We start from the raw sequence: 16,551 nt of genomic DNA, 5'->3' as shown, positions 1-16,551 counted from the left end.
TGAAACCAAACCTGAAGGGTAATATTGATGGTATGAGCTAATGATTATAGACGTTGAATTTAATGGCAACCGCGGAGTAAAGGGTTATTTTGAAACACTAAAGCAACCCCTCGGGCGTGACCTTTCGGTTTCGAGAGATAAGTTAGGCGAAAAACTGCTTTTCAAACCACACTAAACATTTATTTAAATACTTAATCCATGTATATTTTTAATATAATACGCTCGATGTAGAATTGTGGTGTTTTTTGGTAACCTTTGCAATCACTACAGTGTTGTTGTTTTTCGTTTTAAAAAAATGAAGCATTTAAAAGGACCCATTCCCCATGGACAAAAGTATTTTTGTTTCCAAATGGAACCTAAAAATAAAAAAATAAAAAAAATACGTCTCAACATTTAGTTTTTGTTCCATCAAGATCTATATGTTCAACCTTAGTCAATATAATATCAAAATCACATATATTCTCAATTTAAAAGCACTTGTTAACGACAAAACAACAACACTTAGTTCCCAATTTATGTCAGAAAGGCGCAATTTTTTTCCTATTCCAAAGGGACCCGGCCCAATTCCCAAAATATTGAAACAACAAAAACAGCACTATGTTCATTCTCAGATTCCACCGAGTTAGCAAATAATATGGAAATACACGATATCGATTTCGTTATTTTCTAATTTAAATTTGGATTAATTATGACCAGTATGTTTTTGTGTTAGTACATTTGGAGCTTCATGTTTATGGCGTATGAAAAACATGTATTTTTTTTTTAATTTGACAAAAGAGTAATGCAATCTGTAAAAGAACGACTGATAAATGTTTATAAAATAAGTACCTTACATTACATTAATACCTCATGGGACATTTATATATTTACACAATTAATTCTGAATCGGAAGTCCATAAATATCAATTAAGAAAGGACGTACATTCGTAGTTTCGTCTGAAGTATCCTTATATTTATATAAGCATTTCAATTTACAATTACAGTATTATTACAAATATTATATTCGACATGTGTAAATAGGCAAGCACATCAGCACAACAACTTGCTACACGAAATAGAAAATGTCCACACATGCGCCATTTACAGATCAAGGACAAGTGTTTGAATTTTGTCTGACATAACGTAGCTACAATATTTCCAGCAAATTTGTCTGTTAGATTTTATTTAAAAAAAACACACACTAAACAAATAGCGTACATAAGAGAGCGTAACGCTCTGTAGAACGTCTGTAGCTTATAGTCTACACATCCCGATATGTGATCTGATAAAACCGAAATAAAGTCATAATTCTTTGGCCATTTTTTTCTACGTCGCGAGTTAGGTGGATAATTTGCTTTCATTAAAACTGAATCACTTCATCAACTAGACTATTCAGTAAACGTTTGATAAAGGCATCAGAAGGAAATTCCATTTGTCATAAAACGAGAAAGAACACACATTCTTGCCGACTTTTCACACAGACGAAAAAGGAAAGAACGATGATAGAGAAACAATAAAAAATGAGAAAAATACGATAATACGGAAGAAATAAGGAGATTATTGTATTGATGACAAAGAAGATGAAGAAGATGATGATAACGACGACGACGATTACGATTACGATAATGATGGTGATCATGATGAAACTGACATCATGATAATGATAATAGATAATGATGACATCATGATAAAGAATGGCGGCGGTGGTGGTGTTGGTGGTGGTGGTGATGATGATGATGATTATGATGATTATAATGATGACGACGACGATGTACACGACGATGTCGATGATGATGATGATAACGGTGATAATCATGATGATTATTATGATGATTATAACGATGACGACAACGATGTCAATGACGATTTAGATGATGATGATAATATTGATTGTAACTATGACGACGACGATGTCGACGAAGACGATGTCGACGACGACGATGATAATGATTACTGAGGATTTAAACTCAACATCAAACTGACAGTATGGGCTACAAACGTGGTGTTGGTGGTGGTTGTGGTGGTGGTGACGGTGATGATGATTATAACGATGCCGAAGACGAGAATGATGATAATAGTGATAATTTTGATGAAAATTATGATGATTGTAACGATGACGACGACGATGTCGACGACGACGATGTCGACGATGATGATAATGATGATTATAACAATGATGACGACGATGATGCTTGTGATGATGATGATGATGATGATTTTTTTATTATGATTATGATGATGTTGTTGTTGATTATGATAACGATGACCACGACGGCGATGATGATGATGATGATGATGATGATAATGATGATGATGATGCTTATTGAAGATTTAAACTCAACAACAATCTGACAATATAGGCTACAAACGTCCACACGTAGGTTTTAGTACAGATTTTACGTTAAACTAATCGTTTATTGCAATAGATTGCGAAATCGTCCATTGATACTTTGGTTTAAATGAGTATCGACCACGCCCATTGTCGAAATCGTGTCCTTGATTCACGTTCGTATTTGTTCATGAATATGAATTAGGGACTTTTCGGTAACGTTAAAAATGGTGACTAATCGATCAAAGCGAGAAAAGTTTCAAAACTTAAGTTAATGAGTATCGCTGTTTATTCATTTTGATTCATCTAAACTGACAATCGAAGTTAGTGTGTTCATGAACGATGTTGTCTCCATCAATTGTCGTACATTAGCCCATTTATGCCTAGCGTCTAGAAAAAGGCCTTGGCAAACTGCGTAGACCCAGATGAGACGCCGAATGAGGCGGCGTCTCATCAGTGTCTGCGCTGTTTGCTTAAAGGAATTTTGGTAAGAAATATTCTAAATATAGAAATAAGTATACTAGACATCCCTAACTTTGAAAATGAATTGATCCAGTTTCGAAGGATGGGAGAGTCCACTAGGCATAAATGGGTTAACACTGTTAAGTTAGCAATCGAATTGTTCACGTGTCCCAATATGAGTTAACATTGAACACGATAACAACATATACTCAAAGAGAGAATGTTTGACTCTTGCACCTGATATCAAATAGTTATCATAAAAATAGGCATCACCTCCGCATGTAAATAAAAGTTCAATTTATTTAAATAAATAGGGAATTGATAATACATCTAGTTATATTCATTTAACCTTAAAATTATAATGGAGCAGTTTTCTAATCTAGAATAAAAACGTTCATAACCATTACTACATATACGCCTGTTATAAGGACACGAAAATAGGTATGTCTATGCATATGTGATGTTTAAGCACGCATGGAATGTATATTAGTTGGTGGGTTTAACCCGTCCCTCGTGAGTATTCTGATTATATCCGATTATCACACTCTATATTGATCATTAACCTTTTTTCTAATAAAGTTGCTATAATGTTGGTTAAGTAGACCATATCCGAACCAAAATATAAAGGTGCGCAAGTTAATTTACTGCTTTATATATTTTCAGAGAATCATCTTTCTAGCAACAATACTTTTTGACTTATGTGCTGGTCAGAAAAAGGAACAGACAGACAGACAGACAAAATGACAGACAGACGAAATGACGGACAGACCAAATGACCGAAAGACGGAATAACGGACAGACGGACAGCCGGGATGACGGACGGACAGCCGGAATGTAGGACAGACGGTAAGACGGACTAACGGACGGAAAAAGGCGATCTGTACGCCTATTCCTGTAAAGCAGTGGCATAAAAATTGAAAACTGAAAATATTAAATAGAAAAGTATCAAAGCCATTGAATTTTATGTTTAAAGGCGAATCAGTACGTTCTCTCTCATAAAGTGGGGAAATAAACATACAAAAGTACGATAGTATTGGAATCTTATGTGAATATAAAATGTTAGTTTTTTCTCTAAAATCCAAATAAACTTTTTGTTTCGCCCAAAGCGATTTAATTAATTGTTGAATTTAAAGAAAGAAAAAAGTCATCCTCAACTGGGCTCGAACCGATGACCCTTGGAATAAAAGACTTACATTTAAACGACTAGAGGCCATCCGTGCTCACATAGTGAGTCGTGTATTTAATACTTTATATAAGTACCGGTAACCCTCGTAATGTAATACAATATAACGATAGCAACAGAACTTTCCAAATTATTCAATCGTTACGTGTGTAACGCTTTATAATTGTATGGTTTTTAAATCGTCAAAACATGCATATTATGAAATTTTAGAGCATGGTAAATGTAAAGTAATACTGCTTCCTTGCAAATATAAATACAACGAAAATGTACAAATCCGGAACATTTTATTTATTTTGACAACTTACTAACACGGCAAAAGGTCCCTTTTTATTTGCAATTGAGTTTTTGAAAAAAAAAACAAGCAACACACTATATACTTATAATTCAAAACATACTATAGTTATACGAATAAACGCATGCAGTTTTAAACACAGCAATACAGCTTTTCAACGCAAAGTGACTGACCCTATTAGTGGTCAGCGACTATTCGGGTGAATTATATCTTGTAAATTGTTGAATCGTAAAATTGTTCATTGTTTTTAAATATTTAAAAGTCTAAATACCGACACTGTTCAACATATTTTACGGCCCTCCAAATGACTAATCTGTGAGAACGATAGGTTTTAACGAAAAGCACGAAACTTGCGATTAAAACAACGATGTTATAAGTAAATGAGCATCGATGTGGATATGTAGGGCTTAACGCATCTGTATCTGTCGTCCCATATTAACATGTGAAGTCCGCACATGTAACTAAGGGACTATACATTTTTATGACATTTTTGGTTGAAAATAAGTCTCTTGTATGCCAGTTAAGACGGAAATTGTCGTCCCTAATTAGCCACTGCGGGATAAACAGTCTAAGCTAGAACGACATTTTCGCACATTCATTAAACCCTGTTTTTCCAGGGTCTAAATGTACACATTTTCAATGAAATGCGTTATTATTCATTCCGAACGACGCTGACAATTAATTCATTCGACATATTCACAGTACATTTCAAACGTTTTCCAATCGTTAGAAAACATGCGGAAAGTTTTTAAGTTTTAAAACTGGTAGAAGATGCGGATATACGTAACACCTGTTCTAATATGGTTCATGTTATTTGATGATTTATTTGCTAACGTTGTAATTGTAAAACAACTACAACAAGAAAAACGTTAGTATAACGTCACATTAAAACAAGAGCAATTTATTAACTTTGTTGACTTTAATTGTATTATAATTTATATCATTAACATTAACATTTGTATAACATTAAACACAATTACTGTTTTCTTCAAATGAATGAAGCGCCTACCTTTTTAACATACATCCTGTTTATTCGGACACTATTTTAAAATAAACATCACAGTATCGGTGATGTATCTACAAAAGTCAATCCCACACAAACGGGCATCGCTTGAGCGAACACATCCGTGTAGAATGTGGGGTTAAACCTCTCGACACTAATTTGACTAATTCCCTACAATAGCATACACTTGACCACTGGACCGCGAAGAGTAAGATAATGGGATTTGCGGATGCTTTATTGAATTGAGACAAATGTTAAAAGGGTCAAATGGTTATCATTGACGGCCAACGCGGAACAACTTTAAGGTCATTATCAAGCGATATGGTGTTTGTATTTATTTGTCGTTCAAGTACTGTAGACGCTTTATCATTCGAATGTTTATTTACTGTTCGCATTTTTGTCGGTTTACAACCGTTATCCCCGAGTGAAGTAATTAACGTTGTTGTAAAATGACTAAGTAAATAGAGGATAATTGTTGGATTCGATGGTATATTGATTTTATTTCATGAGTGATCATATAAAATAATAAATTGCCACGAGTGAAAATATGTATTTTTTATGATCACGAGTGAATTAAGATCGATATTCCATCGAATGCAACAAATTTTCTTTTTATTTGATGCCTTTTTCACCGTTTATTTACATTGTAAAAGAATTAGACTGGATAATTTCGTTGGTTTTATGACGTCATTTTGTCAAAAAAATGACGTAATTTCACAGTAAAACAGTGAAAAATATCGATATTTTTCACTGTTATTTTTCACTGTTTAAAACAGTGAAATACCAGTTTTATTTAACTGATATTTCTCCATAAACCACCGGAAAGCATAAAATAAAATATTATATGTAAATTGCACATTAATAGTATAAACATTAATAATTTGATATACTTTCTGAGAATTGATTTCACTGAGTTCCGAATACTATTTGTTCCAGCACATTCAATTTAAGCGTTTTTTTACTCATGACATTCTAAAGGAGAGTCTTTTTTTTGCATGTTTTGAAGTTTATGATTATAAGCTTTATTTTGATAAATGCATGCATCGGAACTTAAAAGCTCCACTATAAAACAAGAAACAAAGAAAAGAAAGAAAAGTAAAATAAATTTACCGCATCTGTGCGTGAACCACTGACATTTATATTAATGGCTAACTCAGAAAGCACTCGGCCTTAAGCGCTGCTACAAAGCTCAGTATATTTTATATTTCATGCTACGTTCCATGTAATGTCACAAAATATAACGGAAACAACATAAATCTTCAAATTATTCATACGTTTCGCGTTTGTAATGCTTTATCAGTTCATCAATTTCTTACGAAGATTATTCGTAAATGTATTTTAATCATGAAACTATTTCTGCGAACAAGTCCATTTAACAAGTCCATTTAACAAGTCCATCTAACAAGTCCATTTAACAAGTCCATTTAATATCCGACTGTTGCAGCGATAATGGGCGAAGCTTCGTAAGGAATAGCACTCGACAAAAGCCTTCGGCGGGGTTGGGGGTGGGGGGCGAAGGTCATATGGGAAATGCCTATTGAAGTCAACAAAATCTACTAAATATGTCATCGTTAAGTGTGATTGCCGGCTTAAATAACGAAAAAGCGGCTGCCGTAGATCGTATGCTAAAAGTTTTATCAGCTTTTTACTTCGTTTCAGACGACCAAACAACTGACATAGAGTACACAATTTAATGGTTTCAAAGCGAGTAAACCACGCTTTGCAATACGATTTGTTTGTTGACTAAAATACCAGCGAGTGGTACTTAATTTGTGTGTTGCCGTCTAAACATCATGGTACCATTATAATAATTGTAGTTTGCAATTTTGCTCAGCTGACATTTTCCTACCAGAACCCTTTGCATTAAAACATGTTAAATATTTTTATCTAAAGACATTAATAAATGAAGTCGTTTTAATGTAATACAATAAAAGCGCCGTAGTACGTAATCAATACAATGCCAATTTTCTAAAATAGAAAAATTAGGGTTTACCTGACAGCACAGCTTTGTTTGATCTTTTATTATTAATGCATAAGTGAATACAATCCTTTTCAATGACATTGTCAGTCAGTGAGGTATTCAACTATTATTTAATGTTCTCCCGTTTCCCTGTTAGACTGATACATGCAATGTATGTTCATTAACTTCTGAATTCATCAAACCTTTCATTATCTTTGGTACATCGACATTATTTCGGCGGAACTTTTATTTGGTAAAGAAATATGTAAATGGCCATGCGCACGAGCGCGGTTTAATTCCAACGGAAGAACACATTATCTGACAAAAGGGACCCAGCCAGTGTTCGGGGTATTGCCGTTACCGGATCGATATACACACCGTTCAAAGCTGGAATAAATATAAGTTTTAGATATAGATATAAGTTTTTAAGTTAAACTAATTTCGAAGAGTCAGTTTTGGGTGCGTTTAGTCTTGTTAAGCAGATATACCATGTATAGAACAAGCTCGTTTGTAAGATCGCTGGACTACAAATCAAAGGATTGTGTTGTTAGATTCATTTACCGTCTACATACCTTTTGTCGGGTTTTGTGTTTAAATTATTAGTTGGACCCGTTACCACTGAATCACAAAAGGGCACTAATCATGCAATTATGGTATCAATTGTTATGATTCTTCTGTATCGAACCTCTTTTCAATAAACTATATTTGTGACGTCGTCAGCGAAAATCAGTCTTGTGTACGCTGACGTTTATGTCGGGAAATCGCGAGATAAAAATCTTGTACGAAAATGCGCTGGATATTTCATCTTTTTTTATGGAATGAGTGATGTATTGGACGTCATCATTGATGACGTTCATTCGAACGAATGATTAAGGGGGCTAAGTTTCGTTAAGCTGGCGCATATAGCCGCGATTTGGGAGTCTTGAAAACTGGCCGAACACGTTTGCTGAAATTTGACATGTATATGGACCAGAATGCGATCTACCTGTTGGCGTAGGCGTTATACCTGGGAAAAATATAGTTTTTGATTAAATCACGAAAAAGTTTCGCAAGTTTTACATAACCGGAATTACAAAATGCGGTATGTGGATAGGCCCTGTGGATATACCGAAGTCCTACCGAAATCCCCGAAATCAAACTTTGATAAAACAATGTTTCATTAGTGATTTCAGTGTATTTCGCAACGATCTATATTAAAATACGCAGTTTTTCAATACACAATCAATATTAATGGGGATTTCGTGGGATCTCGTGGATTTCTGGGGATTTTGGTAATTACGGGAAATTCGGTATTTCTTCACACCCGTCAAAATGGTCGACTTCGTCAGAATGAACGCTTAGAAAGTATTTACAAAAAAACATCATCTCAAACGATGTAAAGTGAACGCTACTTATCTGTTTTGTAGATAAGTATACGATCCATTGGAAAACACTAACATTTGACATAAAAAAAACGCCAGTGGATATGGAAATCTTCATCGTTTGAAATAGCAGACGGCGTCGACCAAAGGCGAAAAGATCGCGAGAAAGTATTCACAAAATAACATAATTAAAAATGATGTCAAGTGAACGCTAATTCGCTGTTTTGTAGATAAGTATACGATCTATTGAAAAACCATAACATTTGACATAAAACACCCGTGGATATGCAAATCTTCTGCGTACCAAATAGCAGACATCATGTGGCGTCTAATCTGAGTCTACGCTGTTTGCCAAGGCCGATAGTATAATGAATGGAAATGCACAAACTCAGCAACTGGCAAGCATATATGCATTAGTAGATTGTTTCGTGATTATTTAGAAACGACTACATAATTCTTTTGGTTCAGCCAGTGCAACTTAACAGAAATAAGTATAATAGTTTCTACACCTGACAACAATGTGCCAACTTTATACAAGGTAAGTTGTTTACATTATTTAAAATATTTCAAGCTTACAGTATACAACAATAAACAGCTGGTACAATGTAATGTCATCGTTTTAATTTTAATAAGCCCGTGGTTAATTACCCTTTTTAATCTTATGGTTCAATGCATCTCTAACACCTTCAATTGACATTCTCGGCTCGGGTACTACTTACCGGTACATGTACCCCGGGTACTCTTAACTTTACTTACATGTAGCCCGGGTACGGTAAAGAAACTTAAACATACCCGCAAATATTAGATTGTATCCGAGTTGTATATCTGCCAAAAATCCGATGTCGTTAAACATGCTAGCGATTAAAGTAAAACAATATTGTTTACCTTAAAGAAACTTCTCTTTAAAAAAAATCTGCATCAACATGCTTTTTAGTATGAGTGTTGAGAGGACGCCGTAGGAATAATCAAGTAATCAAGAATACGTCTCTGTTTCTGCTTTTATTTCCTTCATGTATAATGACGATAAGGATTGACGACTAACATTGACGGCAATGATAACAAGCATTGAAAACTAACACTAACAACAAGGATTGGCGACTAGATGTAACATTGACGATTCTCTACAATAAATGAAATTAACAATAAGGAATGAATAATACGATTATAGTACAACAGATCTGCTATTCGAAGTATAATATGATAGCATACACTCATTAGAATAAAAGGTTTCATAAATAACAATTTGAAACATTTTCAATAAATATCGAAATATCTTATACAATATTTATTACACAGCATGAATTATTTGTTAAAACATAATATAAATACCAAATATGGTGTTCCCCATTTAACAGACCTCGCAAACCAAAAAATGTTTCTTTAAAAAAATCTATGATGGTAAAAAGTGAACGTGCGACATCGCGGAAAATATACTTGACAACGTCATACAATGACGCGACTTTAAACAATTTAAGATTTTAAATTGAATCACATTAATGATTGTAAAAATGAGTTTTGATAATACATTGTATAAATGCCATTTAACAGAAAATTGACATAAATGTAAACATAATTAATTTTTACAAAATAGCCGACAACAACCGATTTAGTGTTAAAATTCCCGGGTATGTTTTAGTATATTTACCGTACCCAGGGTACGAGCCTTACTAACTGTATTATTATTATATCTCACCGACTTCCTTTACCTTGTTGTGTTTCAACCTGAAATTTATGTAAAATCCGGCTTTCTTTACTTTTATTTTTCATTCATTTGATTACGCAATTGTTGACGTATCTCGTGGAAAATTATTTGAATCTTTGGATTTTAGTGACGACAAGCTGGAAGTGTCAATTTATTTTTTACAATGAATCTAAGATGTATTTAATTTTTGTGTGTTTGTCATGCATAGTTCAGTGTTTTCCAGAAAAATTTGAGTAGCCAGTTATATGGCCGGCAACTATGCAGTAAAACCAAAGCATTTGTGACATTTACTTGATATATTTGGGAAAAGTAGCCGGCATCAAGAGTTAATGTAACCGGCAAGATCGCTAGCAGCCGGTATTTAAAGAGAACACTGATAATAGTAAACTAAATCTCTACGACGGGATTACAGCTTTGTAAAATTGTTTTTTGGGTGATAATGGTTAGTAATTCATACTAATGTTATTAAAAAATATCGGCTTTAAATTTAATTTTGAGAATGCGATGGAAGAACAGAAAATGAAGAGCATACAGGGATGGAAATAAGTGGTTTACCGTGAACCCGGGGCAAGTAGATTTTGGCCTGGGCAACTCAATTTCAAAAGTTGGTAAACTTCTTTTTTTTAAAGCTTAAAACAATTCACTGCAATAAAAATTGAAAAACAATTGATCACCATGGATCAATACTAGTTAAATAACATTCATTATTTAGGAATAGGACATGATTCAATTCAGGCTCATAATAAAACATCATGCATTGAACATGTGTTGTCAGCAAATGTATTTAATTATCTATTATTTTATTAAAATAATGTATAATATTCACATGTTCATATTTCTGGGCTCGTTATTCTTTATCTGGGCAACCAAAATACTAAAGATGGTTGCCCACAATAGTAAACAGTTAGTTTCAATCCCTGGCATATCATTGTATCTCTATTGTTATAAGCATTGCATTAAAGTTGTGATTGAGGTTAGCCTGTTATATATGAAATATATATAGTCGAGCTATCCTACTCAACCCGGCGTCGGCTTGCGCATTGGAATGTTTGCGTACCACCTCAAATATATTTCCTATGTCCATTGACATATTGCTTTTATATTTTGCATACTTCATTACCGACATAAACCCAATCTATAAAAAAGAGCAGACAACTCATTTACTGTATCAAGCATTTTAACAGAATTAGGCCCTTTTTCACTTAGAATAATATGCATATTATTGATAAATCTATGTTAAAGTTTGCATATGACCTCAAATATTTTTTATGTCCCTTGACATATTGCGTTCATACACCATGTATTTTGCTTATTAACCAACATGACCCCAATGTATAAACAAGAGCAGATAACTGTATCAAGCATTTTGTAACAATTATGGCCTTTTTAACCAGGTTTTCCGAAGGAAAAAACTGGTTATTAGATTGGCGAATGCGGGCGGGCTGGCTGGCGGGCTGGCGGAATAAGCTTGTCCGGGCCATAACTATGTCGTTCATTGTCAGATTTTAAAATCATTTGGCACATTTGTTCACCATCATTGGACGGTGTGTCGCGCGAAATAATTACGTCGATATCTCCAAGGTCAAGGTCACACTTTTGAGTTCAAAGGTCAAAAATGGCCATAAATGAGCTTGTCCGAGCCATAACTATGTCGTTCATCGTCAGATTTTAAAATCATTTGGCACATTTGTTCACCATCATTGGAGGGTGTGTCGCGCGAAATAATTACGTCGATATCTCCAAGGTCAAGGTCACACTTTGAGTTCAAAGGTCAAAAATGGCCATAAATGAGCTTGTCCTGGCCATAACTATGTCATTCATTGTGAGATTTTAAAATCATTTGGCACATTTGTTCACCATCATGGGACGGTGTGTCCCACGAAAGAATCACGTCAATATCTCCAATGTCAAGGCCGCCACGACTAAAAATAGATTTAAAAAAAAAAAAAAACTTTCAAAGGGGGTTAATTTTTTTTGGTCATTTCAAAAGTTCAGTTTGAGTTTTCTCCCTTTATCAGATTTTTTTTTCACAATGAAAACCTGGTTTTGTGACAAATTTGTCCCTTGTTTTCACTTAGAATAAGCATATAATTGATAAATCTATTATTAAGTTTGCGTACCACCTTTAAATTGCCATAACTTGTTTATTATGCTCCCCCCCAAATTTTTTAGGGGGAGCATATAGTCGCCGCTTCGTCTGTCCGTCGGTGCACAAATTTGTTTCGTACCCAATTTTTTTTGTACCCAAATTTATATATGTACCCTTTTTTTTCGTACCCAAATAGTTTTTTGTACCCTAATTTTTTCGTTCCCTATAGGTTTTCATAACCAAATTTTTTTTCGTACCCAATTTTTTTTTTACACAAATTTGTTCGAACCCAAATTTCTTTGAACCCATTTGTTCGTACTCAAAATTTTTTTCGTACCCAAATTCGTTTTGTTCCCAATTTTTTTTGTACCCAAATTTTTATTTGAACCTTTTTTTTCGTACCCAAATAGTTTTTCGTACCCTAATTTTTTTTCATAACCAATTTTTTTTTCGTACCCACATTTTTTTGTACCCAATTTTTTCGTACACAAATTTGTTCGTACCCAAATTTCTTCGTACCCATTTGTTCGTACTCATTTTTTTTTCGTACACAAATTTTTTCGTACCTTATTTTTTATTTGTACCCATTTTTTTCGTACCAAAATAGTTTTTTTGTTCCCTTATTTTGTTTGTACCCTTTTTATCGTACTCAAATTTGTTTTCGTACCCAAATTTGTTTTTTTTTTCCTACCCGCATATTTTTTCGTACCATTTTTTTAAAGAAATAATCGATTTTCAATTTGATTTCATCTCTCCACTCATTCCATCCCGCGAAACCCTTAAGGTGTCGCAAGTCTAGTATGGAATGAGTGATGTATTGGACGTCATCATTGATGACGTTCAGTCGAACGAATGATAAAGGGGGCTAAGTTTCATTAAGTTGGTGCATATAGTCGCGATTTGGGCGCCTTGAAAACGGGTCGGTTAATTTTGCTGAAATTTGACATGTATATGGACAAGAATGCGATCTACCTGTTGGCGTAGGCGTTATACCTGGGAAAAATCTAGTTTTTGATGAAATCACGAAAAAATTTCGCAAGTTTTACATAACCGGATTTACAAAATGCGTTATGTGGATATACCGATACCCTACCGAAATATCCGAAATCAAACTTTCATAAAAACAATGTTTCATTAGTTATTTCAGTGTATTTCGCAACAATCTATATTAAAATACGCAGTTTTTCGATAAATAATCAATATTAATGGGGATTTCGTGGGATCTCGGGGATTCCTGGGGATTTTGGTAATTGCGGGAATGTCGGTATTTTTTCACACACGTCAAAATGGCCGACTTCGACAGAAAGAACGCTTAAAAGTATTTACAAAATAACATCATCACAAACGATGTAAAGTGAACGCTACTTATCCGTTTTGTAGATAAGTAAACGATCAATTGGAAAACACTAGCATTTGACATAAAAAAAACGCCAGTGGATATGGAAATCTTCATCGTTGGAAATAGCAGACGGCGTCGACCAATGGCTGTCAATACAAGTTCGAAAAGAACGCGAGAAAGTATTAACAAAATAACATAGATGATGTAAAGTGAACGCTAATTCGCTGTTTTGTAGATAAGTATACGATCTATTGAAAAACCATAACATTTGACACAAAAACACCCGTGGATATGGAAATCTTCAGCGTAACGAAATAGCAGACATCGCACGGCGTCTCATCTGGGTCTACGCTGTTTGCCAAGGCCGATAATATAATGAATGGAAATGCACAAACTCAGTAACTGGCAAGCACATATGCATTAGTAGGTTGTTTCGTGATTATTCAGAAACGACTACATAATTCTTTTGGTTCAGCCAGTGCAACTTAACAGAAATAAGTATAAAACGTTTCTACATCTGACAACAATGTGCCAACTTAATACAAGGTAAGTTGTTTACATTATTTAAAATATTGCAAGCTTACAGTACTCAACAATAAACAGCTGGTACAATGTAATATCATCGTTTTAATTTTAATAAGCCCTTGGTTAATTACCCTTTTTAATGTTATGGATCAATGCATCTCTAACACCTTCAATTGACTTGTTCATGAAAAATATACACCCTCAGTGCATGTTATCCCATACACCATCAATCACTTACGAAGGCTCGATTGGTCATTCTCGGCTCGGGTACTACTTACCGGTACATGTACCCCGGGTACTCTTAACTTTACTTACATGTTCCCTGGGTACGGTAAATAAACTTAAACATACCCGCAAATATTAGATTGTATCCGAGTTGTATATCCGCCAAAAATCCGATGTCGTTAAACATGCTACCGATAACGTAAAACAATATTGTTAACCTTAAACAACCTTCTCTTTTAAAAAATCTGCATCAACATGCTTTTTAGTTTGAGTGTTGAGAGGACGTCGTAGGAATAAGCAAGTAATCAAGAATACGTCTCTGTTTCTGCTTTTATTTCCTTCATGTATAATGATGATAAGGATTGACGACTAACATTGACGACAATGATCACAAGCATTTACGACTAACACTGACGACAAGCATTGTTAAATTAACGATTTAATTTGAATAATAAGATTATAGTACAACAGATATGCTTTTCAAAGTATAATATAATAGCATACACTCATTAGAATAAGAGGTTTCATAAATAACATATGAAACATTTTCAATCAATATCGAAATATCTTATTCAATATTTATTATACAGCATGAATTAATTGTTAAAACATAATACCGAATATGGTGTTCCCCATTTAACGGACCTTGCAAACCAAAAAATGTTTCTTTAAAAAAAATCTATGATGGTAAAAAGTGAGCGTGCGATGTCGCGGAAAATATTATACTTGACGACGTCATACAATGACGCGACTTTAAACAATTTAAGATTTAAAATTAAATCACATCATTGATTTTAACAATGAGTTTTGATAATATAAATGCCATTGAACAGAAAATTGACATAAATGTAAACATAATTAATTTTTACAAAATACCCGACAACAACCGATTTAGTGTTTAAATTCCCAGGTACGTTTTAGTATATTTACTTTACCCAAGGTACGAGCCTTACTAACTGTATTATTATTATATCTCACCGACTACAAGGTACCTTTACCTTGTTGTGTTTATCAACCTGGAATTTATGTAAAGTCCGGCTTTCTTTACTTTTTTTTTTCATTCATTTGATTACACAATTGTTGACGTACCTCGTGGAAAATTATTTGAATCTTTGGATTTTAATGGCGACAAGCTGGAAGTGTCAATTTATTTTAAAAACGAATCTAAGATTTTAAGTATTGTGTGTTTTTCATGCATAATTCAGTGTTTTCCAGAAAATTGAGTACCAGTTATATGGCCGGCAACTATGCAGTAAAAGAAAAGCATTTATGACATTTACTTGATATATTTGGGAAAAGAAGCAGTCATGTAAATGTAAGAGTAAATGTAACCGGCAGAATCGCTGGCTGCCGGTATTTAAAGAGAACACTGATAATAGTAAACTAAATCTCTACGACACGATTACAGCGTTGTAAAATTGTGTTTTGGGTGATAATGGTTAGTAATTCATACAAATGTTATTAAAAAATATTGTGCTTTAAAATTAATTTTGAGAATGGGATGGAAGAACAGAAAATGAAGAGCATACAGGGATGGAAATAAGTGGTTTCCCATGAGCCCGGGGCAAGTAGATTTTGGCCTGGGCAACTCAATTTCAAAAGTTGGTAAACTTGTTTTTTTTTTAATCTTAAAACAATTCAGTGCAATAAAAATTGAAAAACAATTGATCACCATGGATCAATACTAGTTAAATAACATTCATTATATAGGAATAGGACATGATTCAATTCAGGCTCATAATAATACATCATGCATTGAACATGTGTATTGTCAGCAAATGTATATAATTATCTATTATTTTATTAAAAAAATATAATAATATTCACATGTTCATATTTCTGGGCTCGTTATTCTTTATCTGGGCAACCAAAATACTGAAGATGGTTGCCCACAATAGTAAAAAGTTAGTTTCAATCCCTGGCATATCATTGTAACTTTATTGTTTAACTGCATTGCATTAAAATTGTGATTGAGGTAAGCTTGTTGTTTATAGTATATTTACTTTTGAGCTCGACTATTATATATGAAATATATATAGTGTAGCTATCCTACTCACCCCGGCGTAGGTGCGCGCATTGGAATGTTTGCGTACCACCTCGAA

The 16,551-nt window shown here is 33.9% G+C and overlaps 1 protein-coding gene across 1 annotated transcript in view; it reads right to left on the bottom strand.

Annotated features, from left to right (window-relative positions):
* The window catches only part of LOC127848548 (uncharacterized), a 58,697-nt gene extending 53,287 nt beyond the window's left edge, over window positions 1–5,410 (bottom strand). The window contains exon 1 of the mRNA XM_052381063.1: window positions 5,255–5,410. Coding sequence (XP_052237023.1) covers window positions 5,255–5,269 — 15 coding nt within the window. The 5' untranslated portion in view covers window positions 5,270–5,410. The remainder of the gene's footprint in view (window positions 1–5,254) is intronic.
* Between the last annotated feature and the right edge of the window lie 11,141 nt (window positions 5,411–16,551).

The sequence above is a fragment of the Dreissena polymorpha genome, chromosome 10, assembly GCF_020536995.1.
Source record: "Dreissena polymorpha isolate Duluth1 chromosome 10, UMN_Dpol_1.0, whole genome shotgun sequence".
NCBI classification, from domain to species: Eukaryota; Metazoa; Mollusca; class Bivalvia; order Myida; family Dreissenidae; genus Dreissena; species Dreissena polymorpha.
The sequence above is the reverse complement of the archived record's forward strand: the minus strand, read 5'-3'. Positions and strand labels throughout refer to the sequence as shown.